Source organism: Chiloscyllium plagiosum, chromosome 13, assembly GCF_004010195.1.
Source record: "Chiloscyllium plagiosum isolate BGI_BamShark_2017 chromosome 13, ASM401019v2, whole genome shotgun sequence".
Classification (NCBI taxonomy): Eukaryota; Metazoa; Chordata; class Chondrichthyes; order Orectolobiformes; family Hemiscylliidae; genus Chiloscyllium; species Chiloscyllium plagiosum.
Genome location: NC_057722.1, coordinates 59,455,801 through 59,475,679, shown reverse-complemented (window position 1 = coordinate 59,475,679; position 19,879 = coordinate 59,455,801). Strand labels below are relative to the sequence as shown.

At 39.4% G+C, this 19,879-nt stretch overlaps 1 protein-coding gene across 2 annotated transcripts in view; it reads right to left on the bottom strand.

Moving 5' to 3' along the window:
- Window positions 1-19,879, bottom strand: part of abcf3 (ATP-binding cassette, sub-family F (GCN20), member 3) — a 102,566-nt gene that overhangs the window by 67,377 nt on the left and 15,310 nt on the right. Inside the window, exons 2-6 of one of the 2 annotated variants that reach the window (XM_043702562.1) lie at window positions 18,284-18,377; window positions 12,422-12,566; window positions 11,635-11,711; window positions 7,853-7,908; window positions 3,353-3,450 (exon numbers count right to left, since the gene is read on the bottom strand). In XM_043702562.1, the coding sequence (XP_043558497.1) occupies window positions 3,353-3,450; window positions 7,853-7,908; window positions 11,635-11,711; window positions 12,422-12,441 (251 nt within the window). In that variant the 5' untranslated portion in view covers window positions 12,442-12,566; window positions 18,284-18,377. The remainder of the gene's footprint in view (window positions 1-3,352; window positions 3,451-7,852; window positions 7,909-11,634; window positions 11,712-12,421; window positions 12,567-18,283; window positions 18,378-19,879) is intronic. The other variant, XM_043702561.1, reaches the window with a different exon arrangement.

The following is a 19,879-nucleotide window of genomic DNA, read 5'->3' as shown; positions in this document are numbered from 1 at the left end:
CTCAGCGTTGCACTAGAGAAATGCTTGGGGATAAACATAACACATTGGAAGAACATTGCAAGACATGACTTACATTTGAACCAGTCGCTCAGACCTATTTAATCACGTGACTTAATTACAATCACTGAACATTAACAACTCCTCAGAGGAAGAAACATTCAAATGGATTGGCCATGTGGTACTATACAGCAGTGACTCAACTACCTTACATTATAGTATCTGCCCATTTCCTCCTAGAGGGAACTAGAAAATTGAAGACCAGACAATCTGACATCTATTGTGATGAAATTAGTGATTGAAAGCCTTAAAAAAGTTTTCTGCTGATCAGAGAGTCATACTCATGGATAAATGGATAGGTTGCACCTGACAAATCTCAATGAAATTTTTGAATGCATTACCACAGGAAATACCTATGGATTTGTTTATATGGACTCCAAGAGTACATTGGGTAAAGTCCCTCATGAAGAGACTGTTAGATAAAGCTGAAGTTCATTAAAAGTAAATTCTGAATTTATTTCCAAGTATAAAATTACAGGGACAAATTAAGAGATTTAGTGAAAGGGTAAAACAATGGTAAATAGATTTCAATGCAGGAAAATTTAAGATAATCCATTAAAGCCTAGGAAGGACTGAACTAGATAGTTTCTAAATGGTGCCAAACTAGAAACTATGCCAGGTGAAACTATCCCAAATACGCGGCTCCGATATCTAGAAAGGCAAGGGCAGCAAATATATGGCAACACCACTACTTGCATGTTTCCCTCCGAGCAGCAACTTTAAAAAAAAACCCCTGAAAGCCCTGGAAATGGCCAGGAAAAGTCAATCATAGGTGGCCGGAGAAAGGTCTCCCCATGTTTGCTGTCATTCTCCTTCAATCACAGATTCCCTCCCTGTCATTGGTCCTCAGGAGACAGAATCCATGATTGGAGGTGCAAAGCAGTAGGCTGGAACCTTTCTTGAAAGTAGAAAGGATTGTGGAAGGGAATTAAAAGCAGGTTACCAACACTCACCCAAAGTCCTGTTTACACTGCTGCTTGTTCAAGCAATGAGGGGTTACTGGGATGAGTTGGAGCTGAGGTGGGCATGAAGTGAGATTCAGGTAGCACCAAATTCTGATGGTTGTGAAACAGTGTGCAAATGTCTCCTGTCTACCAATGACTGCACTGAATTCAGATAACTGAACAGCTTAGCAGTGATAACAAGGAGCTTTTGGACCTCTGAAAAGGGAGGTGCTGTCTTTTCTCTGCAGTTTAAAAGAAATCTAAAGCCTGAAGAAAGCCAGTTTATTTTCTATCAGCAGTTATTGTAAATGTGGCTTTTAATCAAAAAGTCAGAGTTTAAAAGTTGTGAACCAGTCACTTGTGCCAGCTAAACACAAGTGGAAGTGCCTGGATAAGGGAGATTGAGAAGCAGCAAGTGCTAACAGCAAGCCAAAGGGGTCTTCTCAAACCCAGTAGTCAGGAACCAATGAATTGCCTTTCCAGTTTTACCCTCCATCCAAAACACAAAATTTACTTTTGTGCTTGCCTGTCTGTGTTTGTAGGGGAGTTTAGTACAGTCAAAAATCAGAAATTGCTAGAAAAACTCAGCAGATCTGGCAGCATCTGTGGAAAGAAAGTGATCAGTGATCCTTCTTTAGAACTATAAGAGTCGATGTTAACTAGTAGAGTATTATGCTGACAATTCCTTTACCTGTAGCTAGGATGTATTTATTTATAACAAATAGTAATTGCCGTGAATTGCAGAAATCTGGTTTGTGATTTCTGTCAAGCTGGGTTAAAAAAAAGGCAGATACTTGAGGAATTTTGTGAACTTTAAGAAAATCTTTAATTTTGTGATGAGTCCCAAGAATAGTGCAGCTTGATTTTCTGCAAGCATACCCAGCCCTGGATGACAGTGCATAGACGGTGGGAAGAAGCAGCTGAGCTCAGACAGCAGTTCAGAGATGTGCTCAGTGCACTGCCAGTCACCCAGGGTTGAGGATCAATTAATAATTTCATACTAAAGGTGTCACTAGATTACAGTGACCATAATATGATGAATTTTACATTCAGCTCAAGAGAGAGAACAGTGGTTCAAAGAGTAGCATTTTAAATTTATACAAGGGAAATTATGACAGCATGAAAGCTAAACTGTACTGGCAAATTAGATTGAAGGACATGTAAACAGAGATGCTCTGGCAGACATTTAAGGGAATATTTGGAATATATGGAACATTTTCTGACATGAAAGAAAATTCCAAGGACTGGACCTACCATCCATAGTTGTAAAACAAGGTTACCACACTTAAAAGAAAAAGTATCTAATTGTTCAAAGCTGGGTGGTTGGTCAGAAGATTGAACAGATGGAGGAACAGAAAATATGGTTGCTAAATTGCTGATGTTACAACACAGGCAGGAGAGAAAGTTTTGAAAAGGACATAAAGAGGCTACAGAAAGACTTGGGTAGGTTAAGCGAGTGGGCAAAGATCTAGCAAATAGAGTATAATGTGGAAAATGTGAAATTGTTCATTTTGGCAGAGAGAAAAATAAAGGCACATTATCTCATGATAAAAGATTACACAGCTCTCCACTGAGCTGCAGCAGGAGGGTCTGAGTTGAGGCATTGAGATTGTTCAAAATGCTAACTAAAAATGTCTCACCCTTTGAACTAGTGAAAATATCCACTGGTTCAATAAAGTAAAATTTTATGACATAAATTACTTGAGCCTGTTTTGTTGTCAGAAGCTCTATAATTTTTAGCTCCAGAACCAGTTTATAATTAAATATTTTGATGGGATTCTCTTTCCTGAACAGTCATTACATTTGTTACTTTTCATGCAATTGCACACAAACTGTAGCAACCCTAATGGTCATAAAAAAACCAAAAGGCTCTTTCAGAACTGGTTTGAAGGCAGCTCTGCTTGCAACATAACCTGTTTCTTACTAAGTTCATTGCCAAATGGAATGCTTCTGGGCCTCTCTCTCATATAAAGAATGGTGCTCCCACCTTAAAAATCACAGGCTATAAATCCCTCTGGGAAAGCCCATGGTCTCAAAGGCACTTTAACAACAGAAGTCTTGCAATTCTGAAACCAAATACTGTCATTAAAAATAGTATTTGGATTTATATATAGTGCAATAAGGTATAACTGATCAGAAGGCACAGATACAAACCTCAAACTGATGACTGTGTTGCAACAAAACAATATTCCTTAATCAGTAGAAAAACGAGATATCCTTTGCAAGGCTGAACAACCTGAGCTTATTAACATCCTCTATTTTCCCACTCTACATACTCCAACAAAGAGTGTCAAATCTATGAGCAAAGCTCAGCTCTGTGCAAATTCCAGTTCCTGAATTCCAGCACTTACAAAGGATTTGCAGTCTTCTGAGAATTCTTCTCCGTCCTCTTTTCTTGCTTTGCTTTTAGCCGTGCTTCAGCTTTCTCAAGTTTCTTAGCATCTACTGTCTGAAATTACATGACATTAAAGCAGAAGAAAATAAAATTCTTATCTTGGATTTAGAGATACTCTAAGATACATTACCATCTGAAACTGGGTAATCTGAATACTTGGGGGGGGGGGCGGAGAATAGAGTGGTGCAGGAAAAGCACAGCAGTTCAGGTAGCATCCGAGGAGCAGGAAAATCGACGTTTCGGGCAAAAGCCCTTCATCAGGAAAGAATACTTGGGGTCCAAGGCAGAACAACGCAATCATTTTCCATGCTAATATCTTTGCTGGCATTTTCCATCGGATGAAACAGTGAGAGAAGCAAACAAAAATCTAGGCTGTTTTTTTTCTCCTCCTTAAAACTGGGTACTAAACTGAAGCACTTAACTGGGATTGAATAAGTCAGCACATTCAGTTATCCACATAATAGAAGGATTCTGTACAAAGGATTGCTTTCAGGATACTGTGACACCATATTCTGCTTCCTTATGCTATGAAATAAGAAAAATCAGGGACATTCAGTGGTGGCTGAGAAGTCAAGCTAACAGAGACATAATGCAGCCTAAGTTGTAACAATCAATGGAAAGGATTAACTTGCCGTCGCAAGCAATGCAGGTAAGAGGCTCATTTTAGTGCTTGTAGCTTAATGCAAATATGACACTAAGCTCAAAGTAGACAGAAATGCCATTCGGACATTGGTTTTATAACCTACACAAGTCTCCTCCCATCTTGGGCTTTAATTAAGCACAAGATTGAAGACTACTCAGTAGGTTGCTAATTTCCCAGGACTACTCAGGAATTGAAGAATCATTCTCTGGATTACTATGAGCAAACTGGGAACAAATTACCTTTGGGACAATTAAAGAAAAGCAGCAACTGTTATTCTAATTTTCTTTGAACACTTTTGTCTATTAGTTTTATAACTATCAGATTGTTGTTTTACTGGGAAGGGCTGTTTGAGACAGGAGGTAATCCACCAGGAATACATGAAACCAGAATTAATAACTCCATCGCTCAGCGGTTTCTTTTGGCAGCTTTGAAATAATAGTGGTGGAAGAGAAACAAAACCAAGTGTGGAGAATAATTGAATCACTGAACGTACAAAAGCTATTTTTTTATGATAATATTTCCGAATGATCACCTTAGCTCAGTTGGTAGCAATCTTATCTATGGATGATAAAATTTGGGGATTAAATCCTACTCTCAAGACCTGAGCATATGATTCAAGCTGACACTTCAGCAAAATATTGAGAAAACATTGGCAGTGCCAACTTTCAGGTTTGATGCAAAATCTCAGACTAGTGTAAAATATCCCACACCACTATTTCAATAGCATCAGGGTCCTTGAGGCTTCCTAGAGTATTCACAAATACCAAAACTAGTTGGTCTAACATAATATCTGAAAGCTGTTTCTAAGAACTTGCTCTGTGCTTGTTCTTTAACATTAACTGGACTTGAAAAGCACTTCATTGGGCAAACAGCACTTTATGTCCTAGGGTCACAAAAGACGTTAAAGAAATACAGAGACTCTGGTGCTTTCCACATCACCAATTTGACAAACATCAGTTTTATCAAATTCAAACTGCTCCAATTGTAGAACAAACTGAGAGATTAGGTAGTTGGTCCACAGTTAGATGTATTGAAGTTGAGAACAGAATTAATTTTCAGTCAGTTATACTTTAAGCCAGTGGGGAATTTTAATGAATTAGCAATTTTTGAGAAGATTTGTAGTTCAGATTGATTATAAGTATGTAAGTTAGCTCGCTGAGCTTGACTGATGTTTTTAAACGTTTCGTCACCATGTCTAGGCAACATCATCAGTTAAGAGTCTCTGGTGAAGCACTGGTGGTATGTCCCGCCTTTCTATTTACAGGTCTTGGTTTCTTAAGGAGGGTGATGTCATTTCCAGTTTTTTTTCCAAGGAAAGGTAAATCGATTTTAGATTCTGTGTGTTTATTGATGGAGTTCTGGTTAGAATGCCAGACCTCTAAGAATTCTCGTGCGTGTCTTTGTTTCGCCTGTCCTATACATAAGACAAAGGATACCACTTTGACTGGGACAACACACACATCCGAGGACAGGTGAAACAAAGACATGCACAAGAATTCTTAGAGGCATGGCATTCTAATCAGAACTCCATCAATAAACATACCTATTTAGATCCTACCTACCTTCCCTTGAAAAAAAAGAACCAGAAATGACATGACCCACCTTAAGAAATCAATTCCTATAAACAGAGCGCTTCACTGGAGACTCTCACTGAGGTTACCTAGTATAGTGACGAAACACCTGAAAACAAATCTTCAAGCTCAGCGAGTTAACTGACATATTTTAATGAATTCCGTTTTAGCAATTCATCGACAGCATAAGGGAAGTGCCCGCAATGAACGATTATTACAACATTGACTCAAACAAAAAACAATTGTGGATGCCTTTACAAAATTAAGTGCTCTCCACCTTGGCAGAAATAAGTCTGCCACTTCCAATTCCAGAATTTCAAGTGCCAGCTTGGCCCACTGGCTTGTGATTCAAGTGCCAATGTACTGATTCTAGTGCATAGTTTAAGTAGAAAGCTCAATTAAAGTTAATTGAAATGACAGACAAGGCACCCACTCAAAAATCTATTCAACCAAAACCCTGGCAAGGATGTAAAATAGCATAATCAGAATAAGTAGCAGGATAGAACCCCTTGTTTTTCTATCTTGATCAAACCCACTGAAAATAAAGATTAGGGTAATTAGCATCACTGTTTGGAACATCTTATGTGCAAAAATCAGACGTGAAACCATACTGACCTAGTGCTCAAGTGAATTCACAAGCTGTAAAGCACTTTTATATGCCCCGAAGATGTGGAAGGTGTCAAGTGGAGTCTAGAGCCTAAAGCCTAAAAGTGTGCTTCACAAGCTGAAAGACTGAGCCAACTCTCTCTCTCTCTCTCTCTCTCTCTCATGAGAACTCACTTTTCTTGTACAGAATTACAGAAGACGATCATAACAACAAAAGTAGTTCACTGGGCTTGTGCTGGCTCTATGAAGTAACTCTCCAATTTTTCTCACTCCCCTGCTTTTCCCCGATAACCGTGTCAACTTCCAAATCTCCTTTGAAAATCACAATTGAATCCACTTCGGCCAACCTCTAGATCACAATAACCTCATTGTTTGCTAAATACCTTTTCCTCACATTTGCCAATCCCTTGCATTTTGCCCAAACAGTTGCTCCAAATCAAGACCATTCTTATCAAAACCGGTCATAATTTTGAACACATCCGCAAATACCTGCTTAATCCTCCTTGCTCTAAGGTGAATAATCTTAACTTCTGCAATCTCTCCAACAAATTGTAATCCTTCAGCATTATTAATATGCAGTAAAATTTCTTCTGCACCCTCTCCAAGGCTTTGGCATCCTTCTCAAAGAGAGGTGAGCACAACTGGACATTATAAGAAATCAGAAGTCGAATCAATGTTTTATAGAAAGGAAGTGTAGTGGTAACATCACTAGATGAAAGGCTCTGGGACAGAAACTTCACTATTGAAGCTGATGGAATACAAATTCAGTTCACAATCTGGAATTGTAAACTTCACCTCAGAAATGGTGGCATGAAATCATTATCAGTTGTCATAACAATCCATCTGGCTCACTAAGGTCCTTTCAAGAAAGAAATCCACCATTCCTATCTGGTCTGCACTACTTGAAATTCCAGACCTCCCGCAATGTCAATAACTCTCAACTGCCCTTTGAAATTCTAAACAAGCCATTCAGTTCAAAGACAATTTGGGATGGGCAACAAATGCCAGTGTGCCCGGGTCCCAAGAAAGAATAAAAAATACAACTTCCTAGTTTTTGCTCTCTATGGACTTGTTAAATTCAGTTTACAGTAATAGTCAACTCATTTTGCCACCTTCGAAGATTTAGTACATGCCACACCCAGGAATCTTTATCCCTGTATGGCCTGCAGGATTATACTACTAGATTTCATGTTTTATATGCTCATTTTTCCAATGTATCAGTTAATATTTCTCCACATTATATTTCATTTGATAATTTTATTTTGATTAAATGGTCAGACAATGTATGAATAAAACCTGTTACTAATCTCATCATTGTTCTGAAGGGTCACTGGAGTTGACATGTTAACTCTGCTTTCTTTCCATAGATGCTACAAGACCTGATCAGTTTCTCCAGCAATTTAGGTTTTGTTCCAGGTCATTAATACAAGATTGTTTAGTGGTTCTAATAATACTTCTTGACTATGTATATTGCATACGCTGCATTCATGGGCTCAGTTCGCAAACATTTTCATTATTGGTTTCAGAGTTTAGAATTTGGCTTTTCCATGATTAATTTCAAAGGTAGTAATCTAGGTGCATTAAAGGTGTATTAACTCAGAGAAAGTAGTCTGCTCTGAAAAATGGTTTCACTCACCGTGCCTAAATCCCTTCTCATCATCCAGATTCCTTTGACGTCTTCTGTCTTGTGGTCTGCACTCAGCATATTATATAGAAAGAAAAAAAAAGAGAATCCAATCTTTTCCTATAAACCCATGACATACATTGTTAAGCTTGATTTGGAGATGCCGGTGATGGACTGGGTTATACAAAGTTAAAAATCACACAACACCAGGTTATAGTCCAACAGGTTTAATTGGAAGCACACTAGCTTTTGGAGCGACGCTCCTTCATCAGGTGATAGTGGAGGGCTCAATCAGAACACAGAATTTATAGCAAAAATTTGCAGTGTAACTGAAATTATACATTGAAAAATTGATCGCCTGTTAAGCCTTTCATCTTTTAGAATACAGTGATAGTTTCACTTCTTTCGTGTGTAAATCACAAAACCTTTTTTTAAAGTTGCATTCTCGGGTTAGCTGTTAACAATGGTGACAGCTGTTAACTGTTAACAACAGTGGACGCTGCAAGACGTGTCAGATTGTGGACATAGATACCACTATTACGCATGGGAACACCTCCCACCTTGTACATGGCAGTACTCATGTGACTCAGCCAACGTTGTCTATCTTATACGTTGAAGGCAAGGATGCCCGGAGGCATGGTTCATTGGGGAAACCGAGCAAAGGCTACGACAACGGATGAATGGGCACCGCACAACAATCAATAGACAGGAGGGTTCCCGCCCAGTTGGGGAACACTTCAGTGGTCCAGGACATTCAGCCTCGGACCTTTGGGTGACCATCCTCCAAGGTGGACTTCGGGACAGGCAGCAGAGGAAAGTGGCCGAGCAGAGGCTGATAGCTAAGTTCGGTACCCATTGGGAGGACCTGAACCAGGACCTTGGGTTCATGTCATATTATAGGTGATCACCATTGCACTACACACACACACACACACACTCACATACACATGGACACAGGTACACACAAATGCGCACACAGACACCCACACACACCCTTATAGAGAGATACACTCCCACATGCACCCCCTCACAGACTTAAGACACTCTGCACTCACACACTTTCTCACAACCCCCACCCCAGACAGACACACACACAAACAGACAAAGACCCACATGCACACATATATTCTGTGGGGTGAATTTGTACTTGCAGAGTTACATTACACTTTGCTCAAAAACTGCATACATTCATGTCGAACTCTGAGCTCAAAAACTGCATGAATTTATGTAAAACTGTTATCTCACTTTTTAGATTAGAATCAATCTAAACATCAGGTCATAGACAGAGAACACAGGGGGCTAACACCTTCAACCTTTTGTCTAGCTATCCCCCTTGTTCCCAGCTAACCAGAGAATGCCCCTTTAAAAAAAAAGTTGTGTGATTTACACACGAAAGAAGTGAAACTATCACTGTATTCTAACAGATGAAAGGCTTAACAGACAATCAATTTTTCAATGTATAATTTCAGTTACATCACACTGCAAATTTTTGCTGTAAATTCTGTGTTACGATTGAGCCCTCCACTATCACCTGATGAAGGAGCGTCGCTCCGAAAGATAGTGTGCTCCCAATTAAACCTGTTGGACTATAACCTGGTGTTGTGTGATTTTTAACATTGTTAAGCTCAACACAGTGCAACTGCAGTACTGTTCTGCTATTGCCCAAGATCATTTGGGTATACAAAATACACTTTGGCAAGTAGTCAGATCCAATCTCTGCTATAGAGGAGGGTGTGGTCTCTCAACTGGCTTCAGTACACTCAAACTTCACTTTCCTTTTTCTGCATGTTCAGCCTCCACACAGCTGTAGAAACAACAGCCACAGATTTAGAATGTATGTGCAAACACAAAGTGCTGTGAGTAAATTTGATCAGCTACAAGCACAAATTGTCATGTCGGAAAACAACTCTATCACAGCAACCAAAGTGTGGCCTAAAAATGGTGAGGAGTGGGGACATAATATTCAAAGATACAAAGTGTTCAAAAAATCAAGTCAGGATAACAGAGAAGATTTATAGCATTGAAAAGACTGGACATATTAATGGGGCATGGAGAGAATCCATTTTGTTTGATAAGGCTTGCTTGAATATGTCAAACCAACAAAAACTGTTTTCATTAGTGAGGGTACAAAGACTAGGGGCAAAGATTTAGAATTTTACATAAGGAATGCAGAGGGAATGTCAGAAAAAAGTATTTTTTAAAATGTGGCGAGTGATTATGACCTGTAACTTTCTGCCCACAAGGGCAACAGAAGAAGAGGCAATCCATGATTTTGAAATGTAATTAAATAGACATGTGAAGAAAATAAACGTATAGGTTGACAGGGATAGAGTACAATAATGGGTTTTTAAAAAAAATTCACTTAGTTGCAGGTGTTGTTGGCTGGCCAGCATTTAAAGCCCGTACCTCATTGCCCTGGAGAAGGTTGTGGTGAATTGCCTTCTTGAACCACAGCAGTCCATGTGCTGTAGGTACATCCTCAATGGAAGAATATGATTTTGAACCAGTGACACTGAAGGAATGGCAACATTTTTCCAAGTCAGTGTGGGAGCTGCTTCGAGGGGAACTTGCAGTAAGGTTCCCATGTATCTAGTGCCCTTTTTACTCATTCATTTATGGATGTGGGTGTTGCTGGCTAAACCAATATTTATTGCTCATCCCTAACTGCTTAAAGCTAACTGCATTGCTATGGGAGTGAAGTCACATGTAGGCCAGATCAGTTAAAATGATTTGCTCTACAGAAAGCTGGCATAGACTTGATGAACAAATATTTTAATATTCACTCATGGGGTGTCTTATCATTGTCCATCTCTAACTGGTCTTAAGTGCTGCCTTTTTGAACTACAAGTTCTTAGGGCATAGGTCGACACAAAATGCCATTAACAGGGGAGTCCAGGATTTAACCTAGTATTAGATTTAAAGTTCTGGGTCAGGATAATATGTGCCTTCGAGGGGAACTTACAGGTGGTGGCACACCCATACACTTGCTGCTCTTCTCCTTCTCAATGGTCGAGGTCCTGGGTTTGAAAGATGCTGTCAAAGGATGTTGTGTACGTTTCTGCAGTACATACTCTTGCCACTGCATCTATGGTGAAGGGAGTGAATGTTGAAGGTGGTGAATACGATACCAATCAAGTGGCTGCTTTGCCTTGTATTGTGTTGAATGTGAGTATGGTTTGAGTTCCATGTAAAAGCAAGTGCAGATCCTGGGGATGTGTTTCATGCAGATAGTGGGCCAGCTTTAAGAGAACAGAAGGGGAGTTATTCTCTGCATATCTCAGCCTCTGGCCTGCTCTTGGAGTGACAAAGAGCTCCTTCTGTGCGACAAATCACCTCTATAAGTAGTTCTGAATGGTGTAAAACTTAACTCACTGAAACTAATCAGGTCTTGTGTTTTTAAAACAAAGCAGGCTGAGGGGTGTGGGATTAGTTATCAGATCTTTTTTCCTTAAAGTGCATCTTGAAAACCCCAGTTTCTTAGTTTAACTGTGCAGTTCAAATGTGGTGTCAATCTATACAGACTGCACAAATCCCAAGTTCAATTCCCTTTCTAAGCAATGAACCAAACTTGTCCAAAGCAGTGATGCATATCTCTAATCTAGCAGCAGTAATCTGTGAATCACATCTTAGCAAACTTCAAGTCGAGGTTTCAGGAAAGGAGAAACCCCAGTGAAGGACACAATGTCCAGGGTAATAGAAGGAAATTAATAAAGAAATTGGTTATATAAAAGACTGACACGAAGAACAAAGTTTCACAATGCAGAGATATTACAGGACTCCAACATATTACTCACCAGCGTGCCCAGTCATTTGCGAGAGCTGTATAGGAGCTTTCAACAGCACATTTGATTTTGAGGAGTTGGATGTATTGCTGCCAAGTAAAAGCAATAATTATGTTAGCTACAAGCCTGGGTGACACAAAGATAACATGCCACTGGCCTCAACTGTTCACACACAGATATAGAATTTTGAAAACTATAACAATAAATCATTAATTCATACTAATCCATAAAAACATATTTGCAGGAATGTGACAAAGTTGCAACATTGCATATTAAAGTTCCTTTTATTAATGAGGCCTTTTTTCCATGAATCACATCTTCACCCATTACAGAGTCAAGAAAACTCTAAGATTTTCACCCATGATCTCTCTCGTTGAGGTCAAGCTGCACTAATTCATTCTGTCTCTCTCTCTCGGTCTCTCTCTCCCCCTTTGATAAATGGCATCACAGTGGCATTACTGGAGCAAAGGATAAACATTATTTTATCACCAACTTGATGTCTGCACAACTTAGGCATTTGGTTCAACTACTACAAAGTTGACAACTGCTGAATGTTGCATAGTTACAAAGGATGAAAAGTTATCACATCATTCTGTAGTAACGCATGCCCACTGAACAAGGCACAAACATGGTATATCTACAATGTTGTGCAAGTCAAAGTGGAACGTTTTCCTGTTATACTGATGCAGGTTTTGACAGTACAGGTTTTAAAGGAGTTTCATTTACAACTATTTAAGATTTTTCATCTTGCTGACAAAACATCCATGACACAAAAGTATGAAAGAAAATGTTTACTCACAGTTTAAGGGTGTTAAACATTTTTTGACAAATCTCTCGTACGTCATCTTTATTTTTTGAAACTGACACTTCTTGCAGAACATCACCAACTGCATCAAAAATTTCATCAACAGATTCAAAATCAGCAGCACTGCTATCCAGAACACCTGGGAAAAACAATATCTCATTCTTAATAGTGTTTTAATATGAAGTTAGAAAGGTAAGCAAAGCAGGTATGAACACACAGATATCATATTGCATATCTTAAAGTAAACTTGCACCAAATATGACACCTCACTATCAATATAACTAGTACTGCCAGTTAAATTTCAATGAAATACAGTGCTTGGTGTATGGAATTATCATATGTTCTCCACGAGCACCGACAGCAAAGCAACAAACTTGCATTACACAGGACAGGGTCAGTCACTGTATTACAACAGGATACAGTATTTCTGGAGACAGGTCTGCCACTACCCAACACTGAGACACAGTACTGGTGAGCACATGGCTGCTATTCTTTAATATTGGAGACAGCACTGGAAGAGACAGGTCTGACATTCTCGGACTCTGGCAGAAAGTACTGGTGGTTACAATTCTGATTTGTCTAAGACTGGTATAGAAATTACAGGCTCAGTCTGTCTTAGGGAAAAAAAAAAGTACAGCTCTGCTAATTTTGATGGTAGTAATCAGTAATTTGAGGCAGTGAGTAAAGAATATTACACAAAAAATTCCAAGTGTAATTTGTTTTAATCAATAGCATTTCAGTACTGTCTTGAATCTATTACAATAAATAAACGTGATGACAATATTAAATAAGTTTGAAATTATAATGCAATGTATCCTGAAACTGAAATTTCACTCCTTGCTGAAAACAGATAATATATAGAAATAGAAATCAAGCAGAAATCATTCTGGACCAATAAAATGAAAAACAAATGACATGCAATGAACATATTGGACAACTGACGGAAAGAAATCTTGGTGAAACGATCAACACACATCACTTCGTGTTGGGTTGACTGCTCATAGCTCAGTTCAACTGTAAAGATTCCTGATTGCTAGTTAGCGATTCCATTTCTCCTTAGCAATAAGTCTGGAATCAGTCTCCATCAGTAAACTAGGAGAAAATGAGGTCTGCAGATGCTGGACATCAGAGTCGAGTGTGTGTTGCTGGAAAAGCACAGCAGGTCAGGCAGCACTCGAGGAGCAGGAGAATTGACGTTTCGGGCCAGAGCTCTTCAACATCGATTCTCCTGCTCCTCAGATGCTGCCTGACCTGCTGTGCTTTTCCAGCAACACACTCTAGTTCTGTAAACTAGTCTGTTCACCTTATTGTATTTTATTCTAAATTTTTAACTTCATATATACAGAGGAACTTCAATTACCCGAATACCATTCATCCGAAAGTTGGATTATCCGAAGGAGATCTTGAGGTCCCGACAGAAACATTAATTAAACACCGATCGCACCTTTTGTTTATAGAGATTAAAAGTGCTGCTGACAACAGTCCTGGACTGATGGGAGCGCAGGCACCATCTCTAAGTGACTGACCTCCCACCCTCTCTCCCCCCACACTTTCCCTGGAATTGTACAGAGGGGTGTACCCTAAAACCCCCTTCCCCAGATAATCTCTCTCGCATTGTCCTGTACAGGCAAAGGTGGAACCTGTCAAAAAGTTGCAGTAAAACATTATGTTTGGGTGCGCGCGGCACACGCGCTATTGGGAGACTCATCCTCCAAAAGGTAGTAGGAGCAGCAGCAGCAGTAGTCTTGTCGTGGGTGTCCAGTCCGGCTGATCCAGAGACGGGATTGGGGATGGGCGGCGGGGGGGCGTTGGAGGCAGGCAGAGGGCGGTGTTGGATGGGCTGGGGGGCAGGCAGGGGGCCATGTTGGAGGGCAGACTGGGGCGGTTTTGGACGGAGATTGGGGGCGTGCAAGGCAGTGTTGGAGTGGGTTGGAGGCGGGTGGGAGGGGCAGTGTTGGACGGGGTTGAGGGGGGTGGGACCTCGCATGTGCTGTGCTGCTGCCTAGTCTGAACAGGGAGCAGACTTAATAGAAAACTCCAAGCCCCAGGGGAAAGGCATTGAATAGATTAACCGAATAATCAATTATCCAAACGAAATAGTGCCTGCCCATCTTGTTCGGATAATCGAGGTTCCCCTGTATATGCCATTAATAAGATTGCCTATTTCCACCTCTTTCTCTTCTCTAACTGCATTGTTGTCTCAGCTTATATAGCTGAAAACTCATTGAACTAACTTCTTGACTCAACTATTCCAGTACAGTCCTAGTGGAAATCTCACATTCATTCTCACACCTCTGCGAAGTACCCATGTCTTTACTCTCAATGAGTTACAGTTTCTATCATTCCTTGTTGACCTTAGCTAACAAGCAGCCATTTGACTTGAAAAGTCTGTTCTCCAATCCCTCCATGGCCTTGCTCTTTAATTCTGTCATCTCCTCCAAGCCAACAATTCTCTATTTGATCTATATTCCTCTAGATCCCGCCTCTTGAACATTCCCAATTACAATCATTACACTGGTGGTTGCTCTTTCAGCTCCCTGGAGCGCAAGCACTAGATTACTGTCCCGATATACCTGGTCTCAACCTTACTTTTCTGATTTAAGATGCTCCTTAAAAGCTTCTTTTACTTTATGCCCGAATATCATACTTTGTATTAAATGCCTCCATGAAATACCTTGCGATGATTCACGCTGTTAAAAATGTCATAAGTTTTACTTGCTGAGGAATAGTTTCAAGTCTTTCCAATAGATATGTGCATTCAAACACATTTGGGGTTTTTCCATATAATCTTTGATCATTTTTGCAGAAACAGAATTTCTAGGCTCAGGAAACATTCTCTGTTTCACCAAATATAAGACAAGGAGCACGGAGTGTGTTCAATTTTGGCAAAAAGGTCAAAAAGTTCTAAAACTTATAAAAACTTGCCAAAGAATTACATCAAAACTTCATGGATAGTCCTGAAAAATTGTTCATGGCGCATCATCTCTGGGTCTCTCAAATACAGCTATTATGTACAGTCCTCACAAAAGTGAACTCCGATTTGAAAAGGACAAGTGCACAACATTTTCGAAGCTATTTATGTGATATGATCTTAACATAAAGTTGCCAAACTAACAACAATGTAATTGATAGCAAATAATATCGAAGTGCTTCAACATTCAGCATTTTACTTACACCAGCTGCAATGTACTATCAGTATCAGGAAAACAATGTTATTGTTGAGGATATAGCCATACCACAATTTATTACCATTGATAAGATGACTCAAGTTATTGATAACTTCAGAAATATACGCCCCTCAATCACTCTCAATCTGTCATTCAATGTGGAAATCAACAAGCGCATTGCAAAAATTGTAGCTATTATGTCTAAAGCCTTATCATGTGTGGACTAAGAACACTAAATTTCAAGGTTACAAAAAAAAGTCCTCAGAGGACTCTTCCACAGTGATGAGACTATGAGTAATGTTCCCTGTAAGCTACGTGCATGCATGACTATGCAGAAGCTCAAAAAAAACACATGCATACCATTGCAAACAATATCATTTTAATTTTTGTACCTTTGATTGAGGACTAAAGTGGGGAAAAAAGAACCGTTTTAAATCAAAGACTATGGAAGGAATCACAGCACTTGGAATAGCAAGTTGCTGAAACTCATTGTGATGTTTACACTGCTGCTTTTTTCAGGTGGTAGGGAAAAATATTTGTAGACAGCACAACACCATCATTGCACCGAGAGTGAAGGTTGGTGGAATGTTACACCTCATTGTGTTAGAGAACGGGAATTCTAGCTCCACTATTCCCAGGGTTGTCACAAAAATTGTTAAGCCTGTTTAAAGTACGCAAAGTTGTTATTTTATCTACGATGCACTCAAATCAACAGAAAACCTGGACCAGATTTCTGTATCATATAATGGATTCTAACCACAGGTAAACAATGGTGAACACTCGACATATAATTCTGCTAGTGAAGACACTAAACCTTTTCTAAACTTTACTTTCCATCTTAATGAACAATTCTCTCTTTAGCATTTATCTGCAATGGAATTGCAGAAAAAGACTGTCCATTAATCCTTTCGCATTGCATAATACCCACTCTTGGATAGCTTGTTCTCTAGTTAATTCCTCAATGTATTGATCTTAAAAACCATCATGTATACATTCCATGAAATCCGCCTCCACAGTATCATTGCTAGTTTGGTTTGTCCAATCTATATGGAGTCACCAATGATAGCAGTTGTACCCTTATTGCATGTACCTCTATGCTCCTGTTTATTTCCTTCCCTTACATTTCTGTAGTGGAGGCTGATAAACAAGCCCCATCCAAGATAATTCACCATGAAAAAAAAATTTGCTGACTGTCTTCAATTTTCCATTTATTTTATGAAGAACATTTTAGGTTTCTCATATTATAATCCTTCGAAGATTACCCCTTGGCCGGGCATTGACATGTGATCAGTTTATCTGGTTTATTGCTTTGTCAATTTGACGACACTCTGGCCCTTTAAGATAATATCTTAACATAATATGTTTTGAAGGATATTTGAAAAGGACCTATGCAGTATTTTCTCAGACATCCCCTGATATTCTGTGATTTGAGAGATCATGTCAACAAAAAGTAACATAAACTAAGACACGAAGATGCAAAGTTCAGAGTCACCATGAAAAGCCAAAGGATTAAAGTGTCAAAGTGAACAAATGTATTAGGAACTGAAAGAGGACATCGGTTACTGAGCCTGTTCCATTCTAGATGGTTTTCAGAATGCTGTCTTCAGTTATAGTCTCCCTGCTATAGAAAATATGTTGTTAAACTTGAAAGGGTTAAAAAAAAGTTAAAATGATGTTGCTGGGATTGGAGCATTTAAGCCATAGGGAGAGGTAAAACAGACTAGGACTTTTTTTCCCTACAGCGTCAGAGGCTGAGGGGTGAACTTATAGAGTTTTATAAAATCATGAGGGGCATGGATAGGATGAACAGCTAAGGCATAGGTTGAAGGTGAGGGAGAAAGATTAAAAAGGATCTGAGCAGCAACTTTTTATGCAGAGGTGATGCATATATGAAACAAGCTGCCATTACAACATTTCAAACACACCTAGATGGGTACACGAACTTGGAAGGGTTGAGGGGGATATGGGCTAAATGCTGACAAATGGGACTCGATCAGGTTAGATTATTTGGTCAGCACAGATGAGTCGGACAGAAGGCTCTGTTTCCATGATGTATAACTTTATATGCTAAGCCTATCAACCTGCCTTGCTTTACACCCTTGCCGTTGCCTCACCAAATTTATCTGATTTTAGTCGATAAAATAAGGCAAGTCCCAGCAGCTAATGCAATTTTGGGGAAAGAATTCCACATTGTGTATCACTTTTTGCAAAGAAGTGTTTCCTATTCTACCAAATGGCCTGGTTTAGATTTTAAGATAGAAAAACTTTCTACCTAACCTGTTGATTCCATTAAAAAAAATCAAAAATCTCAAGCAAATCACCCCTTAATCTTAATCTCCCATATTCCAGGCATAAGTCTTGAGGTCTGAATACAGTTTGGAAGGACACAAAATGTCATTTAAAAACAGCACAATCTAACTCATAGATCATAGCTGACCATGGCAACGTAGTTAAAAGTAAGAAGGTCAGGATAAATAAGGTAAGAGGTGCAAAACAAGGGAAGATCACTGATACGCAGATGGGTTCAAGAACAGAAACTGAGGAATTTGATCGGTGGGTACACAGTGTCAAGTTTTGTTTCTGTCAAGTATTTTATTTTATAACAAAGCTCAAGAGTATCTAGTTCTACAAAGCTGGGGAGGAAAACTGGGCTAATTAACTTGGGTTCAGATGAAAGGTTTAAAAGTACCTTTCCCAGTTGGGAAGCTGAAGATCGGTGCCACACTTCAACCTTGCTCATCGTCACAAACAGCCCTAGTGACCTTAAAAACTCCAAAGGAAACCTAATGGGGATCATAGTGGAAAAAAAACAAGTCAAGTTCTGACAAACATTTGAATAAATTTAGTTGGCTTAAAAGTCGTTGAACTTTCAGTATGGAGGAAAACACAATTTCAAAAATCCCTGATTAGAGAAAACAGTGACAGCTGTTCAAAGAAAAATAGAATTAACATTGTATAAAGTCTTTAGAAGAATACATAAACAGAAACATTGTACTATTAAATCAAAAGATACAGAAAGAATATAGAATTTGAAAGATGCTATAGTCTTAGAGTATGGACTTGCTCAGCTCTCCCGAAGTCCAGTTTGAAAACCAAAGAACTGTAACATTAGTATTCGATGGCACCAAAGCCACATGCAGCCTACGTCCACTTACGACAATCAAAAGATTTATGTTCAGTGCACTATTTGATCTCCAAACAAATCTGATGATGGAAATCTTAAGTAAAAACAGAAAGTGCTGGAGAAACAACAGGTCTGGCAGATCTGTGGAGAGAGAGACGCAAAGTTAATGCTTTGAGTCCAAAGACACTTCTTTGAACTTTGGAATTCAGTGCTGCTCACTCTCCTGTTGTGCTGTATCAGTAACATCCACAGCCCAGGAGTGAATTTTAAAAAAGAAGGAATGGAATGAGAGGGTTATCCAGACTTCCACAGAACATGCTAAAAATAGAGCTATGAATTCTGTTCCTCAAGTTCCCTTCTAGTGAGTGTTTGTCTCCTTCAGAGAACTATATTTAACTCGGTGGATTAATATATCAGAAAATCACATGAATGAACCTATGTCCCATCACTCAGAATACAACCATGAGTTTTAGGCATAATTCAAATGCTGTTTTGAGTTTTGCTTAACTTTGTACTCTTCACGTCAATGAAATATAAAGTCAGAAGTCACACAACCCCAGGTTATGGTCCAACAGATTTATTCCTTAATCAGGTGAAGTGAGGGGGAGCACACAGACACAGAGCATTTCCGCCTACATATTTTGTACCTGTGTGCTTCTCTCCACTTCACCTGATGGAGCAGCACTCCAAAAGCTTGTGATTTCAAAGAAACCTGTTGGATTATAACCTGGTGTTGTCTGACTTCTGACTTTGTCCACCTCAGTCTAATACCGGCATTTTCACATTAGGGAGTACATGCAACATATATTGGCATTGTCCCCTTGCCGAACATGGATTGCTATCCAATTTTAGGAGTTGCAAAATGAAACTCATTGGCTTGCTTTCAGAGATGAAAAGTAAAACCTGAACTTGGTCCAGCTACTGAACACTATCAGCTGTCTTGTGACACTACTCATTAAAACAGATGAAATAGCAGTGCTCTCAACTTTAGTCCCAAGACGATCCCATTTCAATGCCCAAACGGAGAGCTGGGAGTTGCTGAGCAGGGGCAAATAGCTACATCCACGATAATTTAGGAGGCTACAATGGGGTCGTATTGCTAAGGTGGGTGCGTGTGTGATCCCAGGACTGTCCTATCACTTGTTTTGCTGTGCAAAGTAT